This window comes from Podarcis muralis, chromosome 1, assembly GCF_964188315.1.
Source record: "Podarcis muralis chromosome 1, rPodMur119.hap1.1, whole genome shotgun sequence".
NCBI classification, from domain to species: domain Eukaryota; kingdom Metazoa; phylum Chordata; class Lepidosauria; order Squamata; family Lacertidae; genus Podarcis; species Podarcis muralis.
The window spans coordinates 30,735,191-30,760,593 of record NC_135655.1 but is presented as its reverse complement, the minus strand read 5'-3'; the positions used below and the strand labels follow the sequence as shown (position 1 = coordinate 30,760,593).

The window sequence follows — 25,403 nt, the reverse complement described above, 5'->3', positions numbered from 1 at the left end:
CAAAAAAAATTCCTTCCAGTAGCACCTTAAAGACCAACTAAGTTAGTTCTTGGTATGAGCTTTCGTGTGCATGCACACTTCTTCAGATACACTTCTTCAGAAGAAGTGTGCATGCACACGAAAGCTCATACCAAGAACTAACTTAGTTGGTCTTTAAGGTGCTACTGGAAGGAATTTTTTTTGTTTTGACTATGGCAGACCAACACGGCTACCCATCTGTAACTGGGGAGAAAAGGGCAGCATCACTCAAGTTTTCTCCTTATGACATTCATAAATTATTGTCTCCATCCCACATAAGGTTGGAGAGTTAGCCGAAGTTGTGGACTAAAATGCGGATGTTTCCTAAGTGGTTTGTCACATGGTAAACAAGCTGTTTTAAGTGCTAAATCTGGTCATGGCGAAGATCCCCTTGGAAGACATGCTGCTTACAGTACTATCCTTAGCAGCAGCCATGAAGCATGTGACCATAGTAGACACCTTCTGCACTGTGAATATTAGTCATCAGCTCGTGTCTTCTACTTACCTTTGGGCAGACAAGATCACCACAGCAGAGCCAAACATTCTCAAGGATCAGATAGGTAGCCGTGTTGGTCTGCCATAGTCAAAACAAAAAAAATTCCTTCCAGTAGCACCTTAAAGACCAACTAAGTTAGTTCTTGGTATGAGCTTTCGTGTGCATGCACACTTGTGTATCTGAAGAAGTGTGCATGCACACGAAAGCTCATACCAAGAACTAACTTAGTTGGTCTTTAAGGTGCTACTGGAAGGAATTTTTTTTATTCTCAAGGATGTAGAAGATGGCCTTTAAACCATTTTCTTATGAACCGATTTCTCCCTGGTCACAGCCTAGCTGACATCTCAGGCAATGGTGATCAATGTATTATGGCCAGACATAGGAACTGGCTACAGAGCTGAGGCATAGATACAGATTTGCAGATCAGGTTAGTAAGCACCTCAATCTCCAGCTCAATCCTCTTTGCGGATCCGTGGGAATTTGTCCTGGTAGAGACCCAAGGACAAAACGCAGGTTTAGCAAAGAAAAATGTTGAAAAAACACACCAAGACTTGACATTCCTTTTGAATGACCAAGCAACCCTACAAGGTCTGACAGACCAATAGATTTAAGTGTAAGGGATCAAACACAAAACATGCAGAAAAAGGCTCATCCTAGTCATTGTCTGAACTTACCCTTGCCTAAAAGAAAAGAAAAAACGTCTCCAGTTGACATCAGGCAGCCATGTGTGCCATTAGAATCATAGAATTGTATAGTTGGAAGGGACTGCAAGGGTTGTCTAGTCCAACCCCCTGCAATGCAGGAATCTTTTGCCCAATGTGGGGCTCAGACATATTATCCTGAGATTAAGAGTCTCATGCTCTGCCAATTGAGCTGTGCTGTCCATCATGGGCAACAAGCAGCTACCTCCTTCAAGTTCATCTAGTGTCAGGTTCAAACAGTCTTGGAGACATGGCTGAGATTGTGTCCTTTTGAGTTTGCCCAGAAGCAGAGGGACAATTTTCTGGTGTCACCAACCTCCAGAAAGCTACAATAAATCAGCACTGGAAAAACAAGACTTCTGGAATCAATAGATCACATCCCAAATTGTTTATCCCTTGATAGTACAACTCATTGCTTATGATACTGAATGGGGCAAGGAAAGGTTTAGTTCTTCATTATGCTAGGAGGTTCCAGACCAGGCCCAAGGCTCTGGAAATGGTTGATGGTCCTGGGCAAAGGCTGAACAGAGTGACTCCACAATTTGCTGATAGAGAAAGGAGACTGAGGATAATGGGAATGGGCAAGTCTCTAACCACGAACCATGCAATAAAAATGCAACATCAGCATGTGAAACCCAAAATGTGTATCAGCTAATCTATGCTGGTGGGGGAAATTGTCCTGGGCCGCTAATGTGTTTTCAATTAGTTTCTGCCCAGAAGGATAACATCTTGCTATTCAATAGCATTTGTTTTTCAAAGCGGGATCAGAATAAAAAAAAAGGGGGGGGGGAGGACTGGGAAAATAATATGATTAAAATGCTGGCACACAAGTCAGTGGTGTGTCCTCATAGGTAGGTACAGCATTAGTTCTCCCATTCCAAAAGGGTATTCCATTATTAGAGGGATGAAGACATCTTGCTTGCCCTTTAGAATTAAAACGTGCAACAAAGTTAGAACAAAACGAGAGCTGCTTGCTTCACCTGAGCATGATAACAGGTCAACGAGACCTAAAGAGAAATCAAAATGCCAAAAGTTAGGCAAGGAGTGGGTAAGTATCCTCTTATCCAAGCATGAATTTCCCTGTCACAGGCACTCAGCCAAAGAAAGCCTGTATGATGGATTGACAGCAGCCCAGCTGCTCTAACTAGAGTTTTTCACATCCCTTAAAAAAATGCTTGAAATTATGAATTAAAAGCAAGTATGGTAGAGAACGAACAGCGATAGACTTGGGCTACAGGAGCTTGGTTGGGGTTTAATTGAAAGGGCCGCAGAGGCGATGGCACAGATCACTGTCCAAGTTCTAGAAAAAGTGCATCTCAACCTGGATGAGCTCAAACTGCTTCCAGGGTAAGGGCCAAATGTGCTCCCCCTGCCCTTGAAGACTACCTATGGATTTTTATCACCAGTATTTATCTGGCTAAGGGTCAAATGAAACCAACCAGCAGCAGTTGCATGACGGGCTTAAAAAACAAGAAGCAACTTGGAGGCACACCCCCCCACCCCCGTCCTTATCAGGGCCTTGGCACTTTTGCTCACCTCCATGCTCCCAACTCTTGCCTCTCTGCACCAGCTATTAATATTGGGGAAAGCTTTTTCCAGTCCAGGTTACAGGTGTGGGAACCCTAGTCTGGCTCAGGACCACAGTGAAGGGCAGAAGGTTAATCTCATTGGCAGGCGAGCTTGGTACTAAGCTGATGTAGATGGGAGACCACACACGAAAAAAGCAGAGGAGTGAGCATAAACAGCAGAGTCACGGCGATGGAGTGGGGCTTATGGTGGAAAAGGAGGAAATGCAAGCAAGGAGAACTGGATTACTGTAGATCAGTCACAGCCCCTCACTTAAGTATGTGAAAATGAAACATAAGTAGAAGGGCAAAGGACCAATAGGCACTGCAACAAGAACAGAGTTGGCCCCCTTTTTATTGGCCTCATTCCTGAAAGAGGTCAATGGTAAAGCACATGGAACCAGTCCCAGGTTGAATTCCTGATCTCTCCACTTAAAACGATGTGGGATAGCACAGCTGCAAGAGAGCCCTGCCAGAGACCTTGGAGAGCTGCTACCAGCCAGTGTCGGCAGCCCAAACATAATAGGACAATGAAGAAGAGCTTTGGTATAAAGCAGCTTCACAGGAGAACAAAATGCGGTTGAAGTAAACAGCGTCATTATCATGTTCACGGTAAAGTGATCTGACTAGTTCACTAAGAACCAAAATCAACCAAATGTTCATGGTAAGCTAAGCGACTTCATTCTCAGCAGAAAACAAGCTCAAGTTCTATCTGCTCTCCAATCCCTCAGACCACAGATCTATCAAGAACAGCAGGCTTTCAGAAAGGAGCCAATTTTGGCAGTTCCGGTGCATCTACCCATTCCCCTCCTCTGACCAAGCAACGTGTTTGAACAGAAAATTCCCAATTCCAAAAAATATTTATTTATTTTCTTTACAATAGTTGAGGTTAATACTTCTTAATAAAACCTTGGCAGGTGTGGCCTGGGCCAGGTCCTTGTGCAAGAGATGTGCAGATTTCCTTACAATACCTTAGCCACCACAGCAAGTGCAGGATCCTTTAGAGCAGTGTTTCCCAACCTTGGGCCTCCAGCTGTTTTTGAACTACAATTCCCATCATCCCTGACCACTGGTCTTGCTAGCTAGGGATGATGGGAGTTGTAGTCCAAAAACAGCTGGAGGCCCAAGGTTGGGAAACACTGCTTTAGAGATTACTTTGAAAGAATCCTGCATTTGCTGCCCACTCTTACCCAGAGGTAATTGAGCAGGGACTCCAGGAGGAGAGAAACCGTGTGAGAATTCACCCTAGTCAAGAGGTCCTCTCTAAAGTGGTCGTTCTGAGAAGTTGGGACCACTGACTCCTGCACCCATTTGTAGGCAGAATAATTATGTCCATTATGTTCTGGTTCTAAGAAAATAGTACGTTCCTTCATAAGGAAATCTTCGTTATTCTGTAGGAAAGGCTGGGCTCGCAGAGAAGTCAACGGTGGGATAAGAAGTCCCATTGTTCCTGCCAAATGTCCACAGCTCTGCTAATCGTCCCCTCCTTCAGTGAATTTTCCCTCATTTGCTTCTTTCTGTCTGTCCACTAAATGTTTAGCCGGTACGTGTGTCTTCTTCCCCAGCCTCCGTATTGCAAAAGTAACTCCCGAAGAAAAAGAGAGGCATGAAGGCAGAGAGGTGGGTGTTGTTGTTTTTTTAATTAAAGGTCTTCGAAGTGGGTAGATTGTCCTTGACTGCAGTGTAAGAAAAGCCAGATTACAGTACCTTCCTTCAAGTACTTGTTTCTTTTTGACCTGGGAACAGAGAATGGATCGCTGCAATTTCTCGGCTATGGTTGCACTGGGTCCCTTTCAACTGCATTTGCAGGATTTCACCACCATATTGGAGAGCTGCTCAACTTTGGGGGTCCTTCCGACGTAGTACAGGATTGTGAGAGGCTCTAGATCCTGAGGCACGCAGCAAGGAGAGGCGGATGCTTCAGGATTCAGTGTATTGTATAGGCCAAGTACCTGGAAAAGCAACCAGGAAAAAAACACGAATCTGTTTAGGCCAAAACACAAATCGCCATTAGGCAGAAAACATGCTTCTCTTCAGTGATCTTAAATTGTGGAGCTTACCACACCCAGCTCCACCGCTAACATATTTAACAGCTTGTTAGGCAATATGGTTATTAATTTGCAGCAGCTGAGTAAAGCCCAGCCTGAAGTAAGAAACACGAGTGCAGCCCTGTAGCCCTCAGACCTCCACTCTGCATTCGAATAAGCAAAGCCTGCTCTTTTAAAAACAAAAATCCCTGGGTGTAACCATCCTATGGCCCTGTTTGAATTTCAAGAAAAACAGCTGAAAAAAATCAACTTGCTTTGGCCAGCATCTCCAGATCATGCTGGATTTAATCCAGTCCCTCTCGGGTATCTACATTCTCTCCCAGCTTTTTGAATCCTCTACAAATCCAATGAGGTCTCTCTCTGCTCCATCTCATATCTTGCCAGAGAGAGAGAGAGAGAGAGAGAGAGAGAGAGGGAGTGCCAGATGAGAGCCCTGGGAGACTCTGACAGATTCTTCCGCCTCCTCCTTAGTCTTGGATCTGAACCACTCTTTTAAACATCTAACCTTAGAGCAGTGCTTCTCCCCAAAGGCTGCTGCTTTTCATGCAAGAGGGGTGTTGGTGATTTATGGGGGGAAGAGTCACAATCTGCTTTTATCCCTACTAAAAATGCCTCTCTAAATACTGAGGAGTCTGCCTTACTGTAAAAGAAGAACAATTTCCCTCAGCCTACAGAAGCCTGCCTAATGCTAACGTTCTAGCCCTCAGCTTCTCCCTAAACCCTCATAAATCATTCCTTTAAGGTTTGAAATGACAAGGGTTGCGGAATCCCCCCTACTGACTTCTCCATAATGGACAGCTTTGACCATTTTTTCACAGTTTCATCGTGCTGCTGGCACACCTGCATACTACTAGAACTTGACTAGTGAAGGGTTCTCTTCCTTTGGGAACAGGGGCCAGAACTTCCCTTCACTCCTAATAAACAGATCCTCTCGCACTGTGTGTGTCTTTCCTTAATTATATTTAAACCTTGCCCTGCCCTGTGGGCTCAGATCAGCTTATGGCAGCTTCATCTAGGTCATGTCTATCCCCATAGGGCTCACAACCTAAGTAATAGCGTTTTATTGAGCTGCATTGGGGAAACTCTCACAATGCCCTCTCTCCATTATAAAGTCTTGCCCTTTCCACATGCTCTAGGAAATGTCTCCCTTGAGACCATAGCACCATCTGTCAGGCACTGGTTTTCTGTCATTTTAGTCTGAGGTTATGACATAACACCAGCTGCCTTTAAAATCTTGATGCTGCCAAGTATATTGCCAGAAAAACACTGCCACTTCTTCCATAGGGCTCTCTTCTTTTTGGGTCATCAAGGAATGCAGGAAGCTGCCTATGCTGTACAGATGCCAACACAGCTTGGCTGAGCAGCTGAGACCAGCCACTAGGGATAACATAGATCTCCTCTACAAAAAGCCACAACCAGGAAACGCTTGCAGTGTTTAGAAATAGGCATCCCCGCAACTGCACAATGGATTGTAGACTCTACTGTGCCACACAGGGACTTGTACCAGAATCATTGGGGGCGGGGAGTTTGTGGCCTGCATAGGTGAGAGCAAAGCTTAAAGTATACAACATCTGACCTATCTCAAAAATCAGGATGGGTTTGGATGGAAGGATCCCAATGACTATTGTACGTCTTGCCCTTTCCCAGTTTTTGTTTCCTACTCTGTAGTTCTACACATCCTGTACCTTATTACATTGTTATGCATATGACTCCTTCCCTTCCTATATTCCGTTCCCCACCCAAAATATTCCAGCTGGACAGAAGTACATTTATGGTAACTTGCATAATTCATCCCATTTCCAATACAGTGGTACCTCAGATTAAGAACTTAATTCGTTCTTAACCTGAAACTGTTCTTAACCTGAGGTACCACTTTAGCTAATGGGGCCTCCTGCTGCCACCGTGCCGCCAGAGCACGATTTCTGTTCTCATCCTGAAGCAAAGTTCTTAACCCGAGGTACTATTCTGGGTTAGCGGAGTCTGTAACCTGAAGCGTCTGTAACCTGAGGTACCACTGTATGAAGAGGACATGAGGAAACATGCCAGAGGCAACCAGGTGTATTCAGCAGCACAAGTACTAGAATTTGACCAGTTAAATTCAATGCATGTGAGAAGAGCAGCCTCAACCGAGACACATCAACGATTATTCCCAAGTTCGCTCAAAGGCACATCCATTCTACAGAAAGGCAACTACTGAGGCTGCCATTTGCCAAAGGCCTGAAAGTGAGTACAGAGCTGAGATGGCAGCTGAACCCAGGACTAAATCTAATTCTCACGCCATGTGAGACAGAATCCCTGGGTAGAATACCAGCTGCTAGCAAACTACTCCACGCTAAACTTTGAATTACGTTATGAGAAGCCTAAATAGGTACTGATTCTGAGTGTCCACAGAGTGCCTTTCCATCAGTCATGCCACACCAACATGAGGCAGATCAAAGTCTTGAGCATTATAAAACAAGAAAATAAAAAATGGCTCTAAGAATTAGAAAATGTCACTTCTCTATACAGATTTCCTTCAAACTCACACCCCTAAGGCCTTCTATTGGCAACTTCTGCCAAGAGAATTTATTGCCAATTCTGCCAATAGAATATATTCTGCCAATAGAATGTATTGGCTAAATGTATTGCTATGCTTTCCTTTGAAACACATCAGCGAAGCCGGGGGTGGGGTGGGGGTCTTGTCATCTGGGCAGCACTGGACCTCCCTACACTCAGCCCAGGCTTGTGACCCAGTGAACTAACACAGCAGTTTGACTTCACCCATGGAGGTGCACTCTATTGTCTCTTGAGACAGGCGGATGCCAACAACAGTTCTGTGAGCCTCTAGAAACTCTATGAACTATTATTTATTTATTTTTTAAGTTGTGGGAGACAGATCTCCCAAATTCTAGGTTCCCTGTTAATATTAAGGAACTGATGTACCGTGCTGTGAGTTGTGTCTGCACTGCGGAGGTATGGGCAAGGTCCAGAGCAGAAGTTGGCGAAGTATCCCTTGGGTTCGTGGACCCATTTCCAGCCCAGGTCTTGCCGAAAGTCAATGTAGAGGCGACGCACACAGCAGTTTTCCTCCATGTTCCTGGAACAAAAGGGTTTGAAATGGAATCAAGGGCTTTGGAGAAAGAGGAACTTCTCTGCACCATAGTTTTCACTTGGTGCTGGAGGTGCTGGTAGTGACCTGGCAAGCTGGATTTGAAGTCTACCAGCTGGATATGGCAGCCCAAATTAAGTTATGCTGCCTGACAGGACTTGGTTAAATTTGTAACTACTCGCCTAACAAGTCCATCAGCGAAAGCTCTGGGCAAGGACTTCCTATTGCACAATGGACCGCCCCACCCCAAAAAAAGGCTCTGGGGGGAGGGTCAGGGGAACCACCAAAAAAGCACATGGGGGAGGAGTGTGGGTCCTTTGATCAGGCAGGCTGAAATGCCCAGAGGAGGATCAGAAGCATGTGACCCTGAATTCCTATTTCACCACAACTGAGGGAAACACTGCAAGCCATTGAGCTCCGCACGTGCTAAGCAGGAAATGTGAAACTCAAAGGCACCCCTCATTGTCAAGCACAATATTTGACTGAACTAGCCATCCCTGCTTTGCATTGGGCTTCCAGAACGTTTCCCCATCGCAGTGCAAGCATGGAAACAAAATAAAAACTAGCCAATTGCCAGCCTTGCAGCTGCAGAGCAAAGAGGTGGAGCCACAGTTAACCCCAGGGGTGAGGTGGAAGGGAAGGAGAGGGACCCATCGCTTACCTAAAGCAGTAATTGGTGTCGAGGGCCCTTTTCTTCCTCTGGCTTCTCAGGGCGGGGCTCCCCAGCCGGTGTGGGGGCAGCATCATCAGGATCAAGTGGGGGTTGTGCAGGTCCTTCTGCTTCTTCAAGCTCCCCAAGTCCCCACGCCCCACGTGGCTGTCCTCACTCTCAATGCCTGGAAGGGGAAGGGGAAGGGCATCAGCAAAACCGCACAGCTGCTCTAGAGCTGCAGCGGAAAATGCTGGAATCCCTGAAGGATGTTTAACAGGAGGGCAGCTTGGGAAATGGGACGCGGGTGGCGCTGTGGGTAAAACCTCAGCACCTAGGACTTGCCGATCGTCAGGTCAGCGGTTCGAATCCCCGTGGCGGGGTGCGCTCCCGCTGCTCGGTCCCAGCGCCTGCCAACCTAGCAGTTCGAAAGCACCCCCGGGTGCAAGTAGATAAATAGGGACCGCTTACCAGCGGGAAGGTAAACGGCGTTCCGTGTGCTGCGCTGGCTCGCCAGATGCAGCTTGTCACGCTGGCCACGTGACCCGGAATTGTCTGCGGACAGCGCTGGCTCCCGGCCTATAGAGTGAGATGAGCGCACAACCCTAGAGTCTGGCAAGACTGGCCCAGACTGGGCAGGGATACCTTTACCTTTTTTAGCTTGGGAAACTCTCCATCAGCCTGGCCCCTGTGAGGTTCCTCTGTAAGGACTGAGGCCAGCCTTGCCAGGAGAAACGAGGTTTCCTCTTAGCCTGAAACCAAGTGTTGTGGGTCATTTGCTTTATAATTTGTAAACTGGTGGTGGAGCCATTAATCTGCTCCTCTTGTTACTGGTTTCAGTCTCAAGAAAGGCCGAGGAAGATTAATGGCTTAAGGAAGATGTCAGATGACTGGAACTGTGCGGCAGAAGGAATATCCAGGATGTGGAGCCTGTGGGTATCGTGGCCACAGCCCAGGGCCCAAAGCCAGGCAGCTGCTAATGTTGAACCTAACTCAGCCGCTGGCTGCCTGTGCCACCTCAGGCCGGATGCCCAAATTCTTCATGCCCACATCATGACAGCTGGAAACTAGAGTCAAACCAAGAACGCATCAGAACCGAGTTTTCCAGAGAGACTTTAACTTCAGCAATGTATTTGCTTCGCACACCTTTATGCAACAAGACATATATGCAGTGGTGGACCTACATTTTGGGGGCCCTGAAATTGTCATGGGGGCCCCTTCACAACCAGCAACCAAGAGGTGGGGGTAACCACTGTTATCTTCTTCATTGGGGTTGTACCATGACAGATTACCACACCTTGACAACATCTGTGTGATTGACTTTTAAAACATTGGGACTGTTGAAATATATACCAAAAACAAACGAACAACCTAATCCATTTAAGTCCTGCGACTCAAATTGGGTCTTACTAGACCTAAAATTTTTAAGCAATGTAGACTACAGTTGCTTTTGGAGCCCCTCCAAAATTAGGGGCCCTGAAGCTTAGGCTTCAGTAGTTTCATAGTAGATCCACCCTTGAATATATCCCTTCACTTTAGCATTCTGTGCCAGTTTCTCTGTCATGGCCTTTCTCCAAAGAGTCCTACGAACTGTTGTTTGGGGGAGGTGCTTAGAATTCTGTTAAAAATGCCTAGAATCCCTCACAAAACTACAGTTCCCAAGATTCCCCACAGAAAGGAGATTACTACCAAACCCATGCATTTGTGAGGTACGTGTGCCTCCACACTTCTGAAGTACTCCCTGCCCTCCTATGACAACCCCTACACAGGTTTATCATTAAGAAACACAGCAAAACCCATACAGAAACAATGTTTTTAAAACACTCTGATGCAGATGGGGAAATGATTCATTTCTCCTGGTGGCCCATTCCGCTGCTCCCCCCTCCAATCTCTCCCCTGTCACCTTTGAACTTGATCTCCAGCACCTCATGCAAGTTCTCCAGGATGTCGCCATTGGACTGGAAGGTGTTACATGGGCAGTGGATGCTGATCTCTAGTCCCAGGTTAGATTCTGTTTGGAGAGAAAGAATTCATGAGAACTAGCAACTTAATGTCCCTGCGATCCAAACAGTTCTTTGGCAATTCCATTTCCTTTGTCCCACCAATGTTTAATTTCTTTGGAGACAACGGGACTGACATTCTCCTATGTTGCTGAAAATGGGGGCAGAGTTTTACATGCAGTGAATATGGACTTTCTGCCCAAAGTGGCGACTCATAATGCATTTTCCTATCCTGCTCCATGTTGCAGAGTTGAAGTCACCTCATGTCCTGACATCATCCAGGTTCCTCACCTTTGCTCCCCAACATTGGCTGCCAGTGGCAGGAATAGGAAAATGCATAATGTAATGACATTAAGACAGGGAAGATGCTATGGAGAGAGACTGGGGGGGGGGGCAGGTAAGCAGACCCAGGTTGCTCTTTGGCAGCAATCTCGAAAGCCTTCTAGGGATGGCGGAGAAATTTGATTCTAGCTGCATTCACATGGCAGTTTATTCAATTATTGCAACTTTCCCCTAACTTTTAAGTTCTGCATTACATCTGAGCTTCCACACCACATAAAAGCCACTGCTAGGACTATAGTGGAATATAGTGCAAGTTTAGTGCTCATATCTATATAATTTCCTTCCAGAAAAAAATCAGTCTGCAAATTTTATGGAAATGAGTGCTAAACTTGCACTATATTCCATTATAGTTTTGCCATGTTTCTCTATTGTCCCAGAAGTGGTTTTTATATCATGTGAAAGCTCAAATACAATGTGGAAATTAACAGCTAGGGAAGCAACATGAAAATGCAATAAATGACTATGTGAATGCAGCCTCAGTTTGCATTTAAAGCCGAACCTACTAAATTTGCACTTTCTGAAACAGTACAAAACACAGCTATCCTTCAAAATGCATGCCTCTCCAAATGCAGTTTTCCCAACAAATAATATAGGCAAAAGTGCATATACTAGGATAAAGTATGCTTGAAAATACATAAATTAGTGAACATAATGTTCAAAACAGCATTATATTAGACATAATGGCTTGGGGGGAAAGTGTGCATTAGGCAAAACTGCATACAAATGTGTGGCTATTAGGAGAAATGCCCACTCAAATGCTAATAGATTTTCATGAGATTTTCATTTTAAAAAATACGTATATGGAGATGTGGAGAACTGAATTTAATATTGGAAAAATGAGAAACTGATAGAAAGCAACACTTAATGATCCACTGATCCCTAGCAGTTTCACTTTGATGCTGTTTCAAGTTCCACTGAGATTTTGGGTTGTCACGTCCTTTTGAATTTGTATGAGTCCATCCATTTAAGCAGGATTTTCCTGAATTATGTTCATAATAAGATTTAGAGCCCAATCAGAAAACACACAAAAGAGCGGACTCTTGACACTCAAGGCTCCAGACCAATGATAATTTGGTGGGAGAAATCCCACAGAACTTATTTCTAAGTAAATATGAACAGCACTAGGCTGCACAACTCTCCTGTCCTTGTCTTTATATAAATGGTTGAGACTAACAATAAAGCTTCTTTTTGGAATTCCGTACCGCAAGTCAGAAATCCCACAAAAACAAAACAACCACAAAACCCTAAATGCTGCAACTGGGATCTTTGTTGGGAACAGTAACACAGGTTTATCCATTTTACATATGTAATTTCGACCTTGAATTTGACTTGCATTGTCATGGAATTTGAAAGCTCTGGCAAGGGGTGGGGGAAAGAAGCAGTAACCAACATATACTGTGCAAGTGGACATTGCTAGCTGCAGTCAGAGGAATTGTCTAAGGCTCTTGAGGATCAAGCTAGAAGCAGCCATTGGATCTCAGCACCTGTTTAATCTTCCCAGCTGGTGGCAGCTGCTGAATCCCACATCTTGAATTCTATAGCTGCCGGCATTTCTCCTGTTATTCTCTGATGAATGCCGAGCTCTGCACCAACTGTTATATTGCATAAGCCGCAAAGCCCTGGGTAAGGTACCTGCTGCTTGTATCTGCAAGCGTCACCTACATCAAAAGCTATGCGACATGCATGCTACTAGTCAGATTAACAGCTTTGCACTACCAATAGTTCAGTCCCTGGACTCTGGCCAAGAAAAATCTAAGAAGCGTAAAATCGGCTTCTCCTCCTAGAATTTATTGCCTGCATACCAGCTTTGACTGGCACCCAGATACGACTGTACCTGCAAGGACAGGCCAACTATGAATCAATATTCTTGCCTCAAGATGCCCTCATGCCCAGCAGCTTCTTGTGCTAAACAGAAGCAAATTTCTTGCCAATTCCTCTAAGACAGTGTAGACATCGACTCGATGCATGTCGTATGAGTGTGCATTTGGGTTCACCATGGGGTGACAGATTTAGCCCAATATCGCAGCTGACCATTGGTGCACCCCCTTACATGAATTCCACCTTCGTAAGAGGGTGTCGGTGCAACACATGTGTGTGCTCACATGTGTGCATGTAGATGAGAGCATGGCCTCTACATGCTAAATCTGAAAATGGAAGAGTTACAGCGGTGGTGGTACGTCAATGGTGAAGCCTGCCAATGGTGACATCTGACAGGATCTCTGCTTCAGTCTCTTATTTTTTCCAAAATGGTATGTCCCCAACTTTCCGGAACATTGTTGATTTAAAAACAAAAAAGCAAAAACAGCCATCATGTCACAAAAACATGGCAGCTACCAGTGAGAGCTTACATTTTTCTTTTAACCCACAGTGCCCTGGAATGACAGAACTTCAAAGGCACGGCATTTTGAGAAAACTAGGATGGGAAATGCAGAGGGGCCATTCAATGGCACTTTGCCAAGACCCCCTCACAACCCTGGCACAGCTCTGAGGGGCTTGTGGTACCATTGAATCAGTGGCACTCACTGGCAGTCTCATGCCAGTCACCTCCACCTGCAGTCGGGATACCAGTTGCCCATGAGACCTTTGGGGCTGGGTTCCCCCACCCACCTGACCTTTCCAACTTTCCTTGGGCTAGTTTGGTCTACCCTCTGTGCAATTGGAGTAGGGGCACTGGGGCAGGGCACAACAGCAGAGTCAAGCAACAGAGTTGGCAGTGGCTTGGCAAGAACAGCCACAGAAGCAGTGGGGGGCCACTCTCAACTTACAAGTATGGGCCTCCCTTACAAGTTAGTTGCCTTGATTTTCTGTAGCGTGGACAGGATTTCTCCCTCTGATTTTGGCCTTTCAGTCTGTTTATCTAAGAACTGGAGCAGGTTAATGAACTACTTGAGAAATGGACAAAATTATCGGCCAGCGAACTCTCTGAACAGCACTATTACTTAGGATGACGGAAATCCAGTGAAGTGCTTTGCTCAAAAGCATACTTCCCCTAGAGAAGTTAATTACTCATATATCTGAAGCTGCTGAGAAATCTGTCAGAATGCTTACATCCTCACAAAATAGAATGAACCGATGACAGTTATTACTGGTTAAATTTAGACTCTTTTGTCTGCTTCACAGATGCTGTAGTCACCGAGTGAGCATAATGCATCAAAATGGTGATTTGCATGTCTGAATGGCTTGTAGAACTGGAAAGACTTAGGTTCAAATGCCCACTCAGCCACCAAGTCAATAGGTAACCTTCAGCTGACCATTCCCTCTCAATCTAACTTACCTCACAGGGATAAAGAAGAAATATATGAGGATAAAGAAGGAAGTTTATGCTACCCAGAGCCCCTTAGAGGAATGGGGAGGTTGAAATAAATATGACTGGGTGCCACAGATATCATGTCAAGCGCAATGCCTTTCTCCGAGGTCAATATCCTCTTTTTAGCTCTCCCTATTTTGATTCGTATTCCCTTTCCTTAATTAATTGCAAATATGTACTGTATTACTTGTTATAATTTACATTACTTATTATTTGAGGTATTTATATACCGCTAAACTTCACAAAGCCATTGACATCAAATTATTATTAAATTATCAATAATAATTATACAACAAAAACAAAAATGGGAAATAAATCTTGTCTGAGAGCTTATTTCTGCCGCAGCTTGCCTCCCCCTTGGGGCAAAATGTAACATCTTGCCTTCATTTTGTTGGGGGAGACAGACAGAGGGTCAGGAAACTAAAAAATAAAAATGGACAGTGGAAACAATTTAAACATTGTGCTGTGAATGGCGAGTAGTTCACTCTCGGTGACGAGTTATTGACGGACAGGTCTGCGTGACCACCTGATCCAGACAAAGAGGATCCCTGAACCTACTTCCTGCTGCACTCACCTCTATGCAAAAGCCATTCTCGCACTGTGTCCGTGACATCGAAGGACAGCCACTCAGGGGAGCCGCGCGTCATCACATTCCGGCCACTGAGGTAGCGCTGCTTTGCAATGTGCTCATCAGGCTTCAGGATCTGCATGGGGAGGAGACACGCAAGACACACTCAGTTCAGCAACAGCAGCAAGTGTGTCTTGCCAAACTAGAAGGGACTAGGACAATCCTCTCCATACAAACATTTGCACGCTTCCCATGTGTTACCGATTTGCTGGATACGAAGGCGATGAAGCCCAAGAACGCGTCAAAATAGTTGCTGCTCAATGCAGAGGAGAATCCCTCCAAGTTCTGTACATGCTTTAGACAGGAAGAAGTGAAAATATACAGGAGAACACACGAGGATTGAGCGGGCGTGATGAAATGCAACAAGGAGGCCAGTCAGAAGCTGAAGGCTGATCTGCTGCGCAACAGCTAGGCGAGCGGCAGCTAATCGGATGGAAAACTGCTGGAAAATTCCACATGTGCTGTCTCCTTGCGCATGGGCCAGCTGGTCCTGTGCCACTGCTTACAGGATTCTGCTTCCAGCGTGTCACCACAAATACTGGGAAAGCAATGCTGGCAAAGAATATACTAAAGGGCCAACTATACATTGCACAGGCAACTCCCCATTTATGCGAGGGTTACGTTCCAGGATGATGGGAATTGTAGTCCAAAAACAGCCAGAGACCCAAGTTTGGGAAACCATGAGTCCTAATGTATGTAAGGAAATAATAGAGCATTGGAACATGTACAATGTTCCAATGCTCTATTATTTCTTTAAATACATCAGGCTATTCCCTGAAGTACAGCAGCGTTTGCTTTAAATGGGGGAGTTAAATCAGATGTAGAAAACAAATGGGAAAATGGGAGGATGGAGAGATCATTTACAAAACGCTCCCCTAATGCTACAGCTTTGCACATTTCTTCCCCTCCCACATTTCTTCTTTGGGTGCAGAATATTGTAACACCATTAAGAGAAATAACATTAAATGGTGTTTAATAACAGAGGGTCCCAGTGTTAGCATTTATGTTTCCTGGGAAGACGGGGCAGCAATTAGACACTTCACTTTGCCCCAGCATTGAGCTTGCTCACCTGAAAGAGCTCAATACGCTGCTCTGTGCGTTTCGAACTGAGGTTTGGCACTCGCAGGACCCGAAACTCAGCCCGGAAGAGGTTGGTGCTGTTCTTCTCTGCCGAAGACACGTTGAAACGGAACAGGTTGGAAGTTACGCCTTTGGGGCAGTAAGTCAGTTCATCTAAGAGAAAAAGAAGGAATTGAAATAACCTATTAGCCAGGATGGCCCATAATCCAACAGATGAGAGGATCTCAGGCTCATAAATTGAGCACTTGGTGACAGCGTTATTAATAGCTGAGACAGGGTCTAGCTGCACCTTGATTCTTCTCCCTAAATTGTGCAGGAGAAAAATCCCCATTGCTTCCAGCATTGTCATGGTAGACAGTCGTTTTGCCATGCTGACCTTAAGGAATCAGTGGTAGCTGATGCCAGGAGAGGAGACCTACTGCTGGTGGAGTCAATGACAGGCAGAGCCAACTAATTCTCATTTTATTACCACCCCCTTGCCTGCTGGTTCTGCCTGGGCAAGACTGAGACTGAGCAGGAGGAAACTGACAGCCAGGGCCAGTAGGCAAATGGGGGCAGGCTGCGTTTGGTGGCACAGTGCCCCAGTGGCGTAGCGTGGGTTGTCAGCACCCGGGGCAAGGCAAGTAATTTGCGCCCCCTAACCCGTGGATTTTAGCACTGATTTTAGCACTGCGAGTGGGAGCGCCCCCCCCCCGATGTTGCGCCCGGTGCGGCCGGCCCCCCTTGCACCCCCCACGCTACGCCACTGCAGTGCCCTGCTCACTCTAAAGGACCAGCGTCCTCTGCAAGGAACAAACCAGGGGTAGGCAAACTAAAGCCTGGGGGCCAGAAATGGCCCAATTGCCTTCTAAATCCGACCAGCGGACAGTCCGGGAATCAGCATGTTTTTACATGAGTAGAATGTGTGCTTTAATTTAAAATGCATCTCTGGGTTATTTGTGGGGTGTAGGAATTTGTTCATTATTTCCCCCCCAAAACATAGTCTGCCCCCCCCCACAAGGTCTGAGGGACAGTGGACAGGCCCCCTGCTGAAAAAGTTTGCTGACCCCTGTAAACCAACAAACCATATGTTAAATTCAAGAACTTCACTGAATTACAATGCACTGAATTACAATGGCTCAATAAAATGTATCATTTTGCCCATAGCTACGTTCCTGGCAGTAGCTCAGGGGTATGGATGATCTCTGTGTCTCATGAAAGAATCACTTGGATACACATAACAAAGGCGAGGGGAAGGCAGTCTCCAATAGGCACTTGACCACTCAAGTTCACTACCAGACTGGAAGAGGAAACAGGGACACCCAATAAGAAGACAGTGGTTTCTACAGACCTGGGGGATTCCCTAGGTATGCACAAGTATATATAGTTCTACATATGGCACAGGATCGCCATTACTTTGGAAATGCAAATCTTGCACACTCTTACATGCTTACAGCCACGAACCCTGTTTCAGAACCAATAAAGCCATAGCAAACATGCTTAGGGCACCAAGTGTGAAATAGTCCCATGTAGTCACCAAGTCACAGGTGGTGAGGAAGGTAGCTGTGGCTTCTACTGAGCTGCTGTTCCTGTAAGTGGATTAACAATTCTCGGCATCAAGGAACAAAGAAGCCCTGTGTCCCAGGCACATTCACTACTAAAACACTGCTTGCATTTTAGTTCTCTCTCTCTCTTTTATACTGCACATTCATTGGTTTCTTTAAACCCATTCCATTCCCAATGCTCGGGACATGCAACAATGGTAAAACTTATAATGGATAGATGTTTACATGCATAGGAAAGCAGGAGTGAAAAACCTGGAGGTTTTTTTGGGAGGGAGGGGTAATCTGTCAAGGACCGCATGCTGGTGGGAGACAAGGCTGTGGGCAGGATCAGAGCCAAAAGTGGGTGGGGAAACTCCTTCCCTCCCACCTTCCCTCCTCTCTCTCCCTCCCTCTCTCATTCCTGCCCATCCAGCTTCTGGGGGGTGGCTAGATTGTTTGCAAACAGCCACATGAATTTGGGCAGAGGCTAAAGGCTGCAGGTTGCCTGTCCCTGTAGTAAAAGATGGCCAGTTGCACCCTAGTCACCAAAGTCAGACTGGAATATTTAGAAAAACCAGGGGAAGGTTGGGTGGGGTCCTTAGTTCACACACATACAGAGGCGGCTTCCCCAAAGGCACACAGCTGTGGTGTTCTCAGCTGCTTTTGACAAGCATGCCTGGCCCTTTGGGAAGCCTGCCACGCTGAGGCTAAACATGGACCGCAGCCACCCGTTCTCTCTTTGCGATCCACTACTGTCCCTGGGATGAAATGCTGGAGTGTTTGTGTGCATGTGTAGGGAACTTCCTCTTTTATCTGGAACGAGGATGTGAGGCTGCTCCTAAAATATCGGGTCTGCTTTCCTATCAGAGCTTAAGCTCTCCTCCTCCTGCTATCTCACTTCCCCTGCTGGACCGAAGTCCTGGAACAGGACAAATACTTGCGAGGTATCTGGAGGATGGTTTGGAGCCAGAACAGTTTCCTGTGTGTGTAAGCTCAGATTTGCCTGTATCAATCCTGAAACCCTCCATGGAATAAGGCTCTCCCCGCTTCCTGAGGGAGAAAGACGGGGAGGAGACTGGCTTTGGCTCCGCATTCATTCTGAATCACCACCTGGCAGAGGGACAGAGCCATGGGAAAGTTGAACATCAGCCACTTCTCCTTTTTTAAGACATGGGACCAAATCCGTTGCTCAGGCAAGTGGCTGGAGCACCACAGATTTCTGCAAGGCAGATCCCTGCTAAATTTCATCCCCATCTTCCTTGCTGTGATCTAAGTTCAGCGGCGTCTCTTGGGATGAAGACAACTTGGTCCCAAAGGACCAACAGAGGAGACGCCTTTGTCCATGGAGTCTGTGGCTCAGCTGTTATCACTGTATTGTGGAGATACACAGTTACAGACCGAGAACATACCTGCCCGGTAGGCTAAAGCCATTCTGCCAGAGCAACCCAATTCCACCTGGCAGCACCTCTCTACCAGCTTCTTCTGAGTCTCGCCACCCCTTCCACCTTTGTCTTGGCCTGTGCTTTCTCTCTCTACACCCAAGTAAACTGCCCTAGCATTTTTAATAGGCTCACCTTTGGCCAACCACCTTTTCATGTCTCACTTTGACTAATCTGCTCCCTCCTTTCCTCTAGGTAGCATTCCCCACTGGCTTTAATCTGCATGAGCATCAGCACAGCTGCACGGCACGGAGAAGCCCAGCAGCTGCCATGTTTCCTCTCGCAGCAAGTGAGGGGGGCATATCTATTACAAAAGGATCTTGACAACCTCGCCTCCATTTCCCCAGCTTCTTCATGGTGATTTATGGGTTCCAACTTCCTATTTATGGCGAGTCTAACTTTAATCAAGAGCATCTTGGGGCAATGGCATGGTCCTTCTGCATCAGATGTGTGCAGCCAATGGACATCCAGATCTTGATGGGCTACAATCCTCTCATCACCCCCCAACTACTGGCCATGCTGGTTGGTGTGATGGGAGCTGGAATCCAACAGGACCTGCCAGGTCATAGGCTCCCATTCACCATAAATGTAGATCCATTATTAATGGTTATTGACACCTCTCTTTCCCTCATCCATTTAGATGAGTTATTCTGACTTTAAAAAAAATCATTACATTAATCATGTAACTTTTATGCAGGGCTTTGATCAAATGAATATTAGGAACCATTCACTTCCACAAATGAATCTAGCTGAAATGGCACCTTAATACCTTATTCCAGCATGAAACAACAGGGCTGGTTCACATGTTGTTGTCTTTTGCAGTCGTTATACCCAAATACTTGTGGGAATGTAATGTGTGAATACATTACTGTATATTCCTGAATGACTTCCCTACCAGTATGCAGGTAGATAGAACACAGGAGACGCTATGTGCCCCTGCACTAGATCACATTTCAAGCAGTCACCTCTAAAGTTTCCATTCGGTTTTGGGCTCAAGGACTTCCCTGGACCCATTAACAACAGCTATATGTTCCCAAATTGTTTTCAGAAGGATCATTCGGAGAACTGATCCTGAAACTGGAGTGTGCAAATTGGCTCTGGGCTTGAAATTCACATCACCAAGAAGAGACAGGACCCACTGAGAAAAATACAGAAGTGGGTTAATGGAGTGAGAAGGACCTGCCGAAATCTCCTTCACAGCTGGCGGGAAAGTTACAGCTTCCTAACATTTTGTTCAGGACATTGTAGTTTGGTTGCTCTCAATGGCTGGATCTTCCTCAAGTCTTCTGGTTCCCCTACCTCATGTAATCTGGCTCTGTACACAAACAGAATAACAGAATCAGGTTTTAAATCAGCAGGGTTGGTTTGCTTTCATGGGAGAAACAGAGAGCGCCGAGATGAGTTTTACCCTCTTGTCAGACGTTGAAAGCATTTTGGGGTCCTTTGGTGTTTAAGATGTGTGCTTCCACCTACTGCATGCTCTACCAGTTTATTTGAAAATAATGTTGAAGATTACAAAACTCCAGCCAGTCTCCAGCGACCCTTCTAAAGGAAACCAAATCTAGGTAGGCGCTGCCCCTCTGGAACTTCTCACTGTTCTGGGAAGCTGGGCAAGAATAACAACACAGATGATGGTTGGCTGTCATCACAGCGCTGGCATTGCAACAGCAGCGCTAAGAAAAGCTGATACCTCCTGACGTGACTCCACATCTGCATAGGCTCAGCCTCTAGGGCTCCACATTGCCACCCCTCCATGTGAGGAGACACAGATGCACAACATCTGCTTAGCATCTGCATCTTTGTGGTGCCTCCTCAGCACCTTCCTTTTCCCTGCCACTGATAAAGAGGATCTGGCTGCTCTGCTGTGTTTCCTTCCTGTTAGTAGCTCAGCGACCATCTCCTCTGCATTGGGAAGAGGCTGCCCTGTTACTCCAGCTTTTTTTCCACCTCTTTTTCCTCATCCTCCATGCTTCCCCTCAGCTTGCTCTCTGGGCTGCCCCCAGTTCTTCTTAGACTCCATTTGGAGACCAACCAAAAAAGATCCTACTTCTTCACCACCACATGCCCTCAACACACGGAGAGGAGAGGTGGGGGAATTTAGTTTCTGCAGTCAAAAGTCCATGCACTAGCCTGCGTCTATTTTGTTGGATGCTGGCTTTGGTTCCCCTCTTGAAAAGGAAAGTGTGTAGGTTCACATGGAAGTGGCTCCTCACATGGTTTGGCCACTTCCACCATGCTAACACAAACCCTCTTTGTTGAGGTGGGGATAGCGCTGGCTGGCAAAGCTGGGATTGCCCAAACTGTGTGGGGAGCTACTTTGTAAAAATGGTTTCCTGCCTGGAGAGACATCCACACCGTTTTGTTTTTGTGCAAAGCTCCTGCGTTACTCAGGTCATGCGACCACAGTGGTGTGTTGGGACGGTGGAAGGAGTGGATCTGAGCCAAAGGGCTTCAGTGGCTGAACAATTTCCCCTTACATTCCCCTTACAGCTGCAAATCCAAGTGTGGGTTGAAGAGTTGTGGCTATGCCTGATCATGCCCACCCCGCTTTGCCACATGCCAAACATAACCCAAATCCACTCAACTCGGCTTACCTCACTATGCCTAGTGTTCATGTATGCGTGCATGTACCCCACAAGGAAGGACTCTTGCCCAGTGTTTGTGGTGACCGCTACTCACATATGGAACATTTTAATGTATCTGCTCAGCCCTTCAAGGATACGTTTGGCTTCCAAGCCTCATAACGCCTTTTCTCTCCCAATCCTGAAGTACGTCCCTCCCCGCTCTCCCTCTCAGCCTCTCTTTTCCCACTTCCCTCCACCCCTCCTACTTTAGTTTTCTAGACATTGGCTCGGTTTCCTGTTCGTTGGCTGGATTTGGGGCTGATGTTATTCCAAGACACTGAGAGCTGGCTCAGCTCTGGCTTGCCCTGGTGCCAACGCTGCTCAGGCTTCTTCACCTGCTGGGAGGGGTAGTTCCACAGCAAGTGCCTGCCTTCCATGGCTCAGGGTTTCAAAGCAAGTTAGCCTTCTGCCAGCCTTTTCCTGGGGTGCAAGGCTCACTTTCTTCAATGGGACTTGCTCCCAAAGGGTGCACAACATCGAAGCCCCTATTGTTTGGGCGCCTGCCTCTGAGCCACATTTCCACAGCTCCTCCAACCTCTTCACATTGATCAACATCCTGAAAGATACTCCTGCCATCCTCCTCCGGTTGCACCCCTCCCTCAACAGCACTTGGCCACATCCTTCTTCCCACCCCCAAACCGCTCTGCTGTAATTCAAGAGCCCACGAGGACACCTAATGGCAGCAAAAGGAAACATGGCTTTTGCCAGGATCTCACAGCCCCCAGATGATTGGAAAACCTGCCTATGCACTCTAAGCGTTTGCCAAGATTCCAGGCCCAGTTTTGAAAAGTGTTTACTGCGGGTACAAAAATCATGGCTACATATGAACAAAAGTCAATGCACAGAGAGCGCACAGCTTACATGTAAATCGGCCAGACCCACACTTCCATACATCTGCCACAAATTCGCAGCCAGATGCATTTCATTCTCTCACTCGAATGCTTCCCCCACTTCAACCTGGACACACAAACATTCCTGCCTGACTCATGGCTGCTTCGGATATACGGGTGCATCCAAAACATACACTGGCAACACGCACAAGTCTTTGCAAAGACAGACAGTGCATCTAATGCTAGATTAGCTGAATAGCCGATATGTGTGCAAGGATACTACTTGCAACAGCACAACTGCCTTGGCATACACTCACAGCACATGCACTGCAGTCAGTGGTGCAACGGGCAGCTGTTGCCAACCACTTGGTTGGACAGGATTCTGCATCCCAGAGAAAAGGCATTTCAGCTGCCAAGACACTGCCTTTCTGATTTCAGCAGCTCAGGCAGAGAAATTCTCTCCATCCTTGCAACCTGGAATTCCCAGGCATTTATGAGAATCAGAATAATCCAGGGAACCAAGCCTTGGGTCTTCAATCCTGGGTTCAAATCCCAGTTTACCCATGTAACCATACCACTCTGCCTCAACTTTCCATCCCTAAAATGGACTTAAGAGTAACCCAAGTCAGATGTGCTCTCCCAATCCTCTCCCCACCTTGGAGATTTTAGTTGCACAGAAACATCTCTTCCAAGCTACCTGGGCAGCCTCTGAGGATCTGATTTTCCGCTGCGAATCTTAGGCATCACCTCCCCAACAAAAGCCCTTTCGGGGACACAGGATTCGGGACTTACTGTGCTCCGGGAAGCCCTGGATCATGTCAAACTTGTGGATCTCCTTGGCGTAGTACTCAGACTCGGTGTGGTCCTGGGAGCAGCTCTCCTCCTTCTCCTCCTCCATCTCTTCCAGGAGCTCCCGGGTGCTGTTATACAGAGCCAGGATCTGGTAGGGCACGTGGCTCGGCCCCACAGTCTCCGGGGGGCTGGTGAGGCGCAACTTGCTCAGGATCTGGCCCCGGATGGCCTCCACCCTCTTCTTCTTGATGTGCTCCAGGTCCAGCGTCGTGCAGGAGGACAGCGACAGGCTGACGGTGGCCAAGCTCAGCAGGGAGAGGAGCAACAGAGCCCTGTGCAAGTGCATCTTCAGGCGCGGTGACGGCAGGGAGCGGGGAGAGGAGGAGGAGGAGGAAGCAGCGGCGGCGGCGGCGGGACGCCCCCTCGGCGGAGAGCGCGCGCGCGCAAAAGGGCGCCGCCGACGAGGCGGATCCTGCAGGCTGGCGGCGCTCGGCGAGAAGGTGCATGAAGGAGCTCCCCGGCCGCGGGAGCGAGGGGGGACTTCTAGGAAGAGGCGCGGGCAGCACTCGGGCAACGGGAGCGGGAGGAAGAGGAGGGAGCGAATCGGCGCCTCGCGCTGCCGGGCTCCCTCTCCATGAGTCCGAAGGCGCACAGCGGCCGTCGAGGGGGCTCCAGCCGCCGTGCCTGCGCGCCCCCGCTGCTCCCCGGGCTCACAATTACGCGGCGCGGCGCGGCTCCGGAGCCAGGAGCCCTGGAGGCGCAGCCGGGAGCGCACGTGTCGGGCGGGCCCGGGAGCGCACTTGCGGCGGCCGGCGCGCCCCGCTCATGCCTCCCGCTTGGTCGCCATTCCCCCGGCAGGCGGGCCGAAGCGGAGGCGCTTCACGAGCTGCGCCTCGGCTTCATTGGCGGCGTCGAGGGAGGGAGGGAGCGAGCGCCGTCGCGGGAGACCCGCGGGCGCTGGCTGGGCTGGTTGCCGGCCGCCCGCCTGCCTGCGTCTCTCTCCGCCGTCTCCAGGTGCCAGGCGGCCGTCTCCTTCCCCTTGGTCCGCCTCGCCCCTCCTCCCCACGGCTCCCCTCGAGCTCGACGGGGCTCCCCGGCGCCGATCCCCCTTCGCGTCTCTCTCTCGCTCGCTCGCGCCCCGTCCCGCCGCCACCACCTCCTCCTCCTCTTCCTTTGCGCGCCCTCACAACACACACTGCCTCTCTCTGCTCCTCTCGCCTGAAATTTTATACCTCCCTCCCATGACGTCTCTGGGACGGGCGAAGGGGGAGCGAGCGAGGGAGCTCTCCCAGCCCAGCCTGCGCGTCCAGCACAGTTCTAATGTGTTAAACAGGCGCGTCCTGTGGAAAGGCCCGCGGGGGGGGGGGGGGGAGAGATACATGCACACAGGCACATTGACGCCCACGTCCTGCGCTGATTTAGGGTGGGGGTGCTCGTCTCTCCAGGCCTTGTTTCTCGCGCATCTGCGGTTCCGGGGAAAGGGGGGGGGGTCACAAGTTTTCTTCTGTATGCTGCCAACTCCCCCCACCCTCGAATGAAAGGTTGGTCAGATAATTCCGCTCCTGACCGCGTGCGCCCGGATTCACGGATCCAGACCAACCACCCTCCCACCCGATGGTGGCCGCGGCCCCCCCCCCCCATGGGAGAAGCGTCCACAATTCTGCCCGGCAGATGGGGTTTAAAGGATGTGGGGATCCGAAACACAGCTGCACCCCGACCTTCACTGCACAGTTTTACAGGATTGGGGGGTCGTGGCGCAAGAAGTCCCACTGGTTCAAACGGAATTGATTTTTTGGTGCGCTGCTGAGGACCGCAGCCTTGCTCGCAAGGAAACTTGACGGAAACCAATGGGATGGTTGTAGGGTGGATGGGTTGTGGCCGAATTATGTACTCCGAGTCCGGATTCTTCCATGGGCATGACCAAATGCCAACAATAGGGGGGGGGCGGGGACCTTGGTATCCATCTTTCAATCACTTTTCTTGCCAGTGTATTACCTGAGAGTATGCCCCGTTCAATAGGGCTTGCTTCTGAGCAGACATGGTAATTACGTCTGTGCCATAAAACAATAATTTCATGATGGAGGGACATCAAGGTTTGAACTCGCAAAACTGGAATGTACGCAATCTGGCGAGTTTATTCCCCCGGTTCTGCTTTCCCTTTTAAAATATTGTACACCTTCGAAGGGGAGATTGTGGGTTGAGAGAAAAGTCTGAGGCTTGTGCACTTTTTAGACCTGATCAAGGCGGGCCCCGCTTCACTTATTTTACAAACA

General features: G+C 48.0%; 1 protein-coding gene across 1 annotated transcript; it reads right to left on the bottom strand.

The window, feature by feature from the left end:
- Positions 1-3,621: 3,621 nt before the first annotated feature.
- Positions 3,622-23,942, bottom strand: TGFB3 (transforming growth factor beta 3). Its single transcript, XM_028719177.2, has 7 exons — positions 23,131-23,942; positions 15,912-16,075; positions 14,789-14,918; positions 10,469-10,576; positions 8,578-8,752; positions 7,751-7,904; positions 3,622-4,732 (listed from the first exon to the last, which is right to left on the bottom strand). The coding sequence occupies exons 1-7, from the start codon at positions 23,474-23,476 to the stop codon at positions 4,574-4,576; spliced, it is 1,236 nt and encodes a 411-aa protein (XP_028575010.1). The 5' UTR covers positions 23,477-23,942; the 3' UTR covers positions 3,622-4,573.
- Between the last annotated feature and the right edge of the window lie 1,461 nt (positions 23,943-25,403).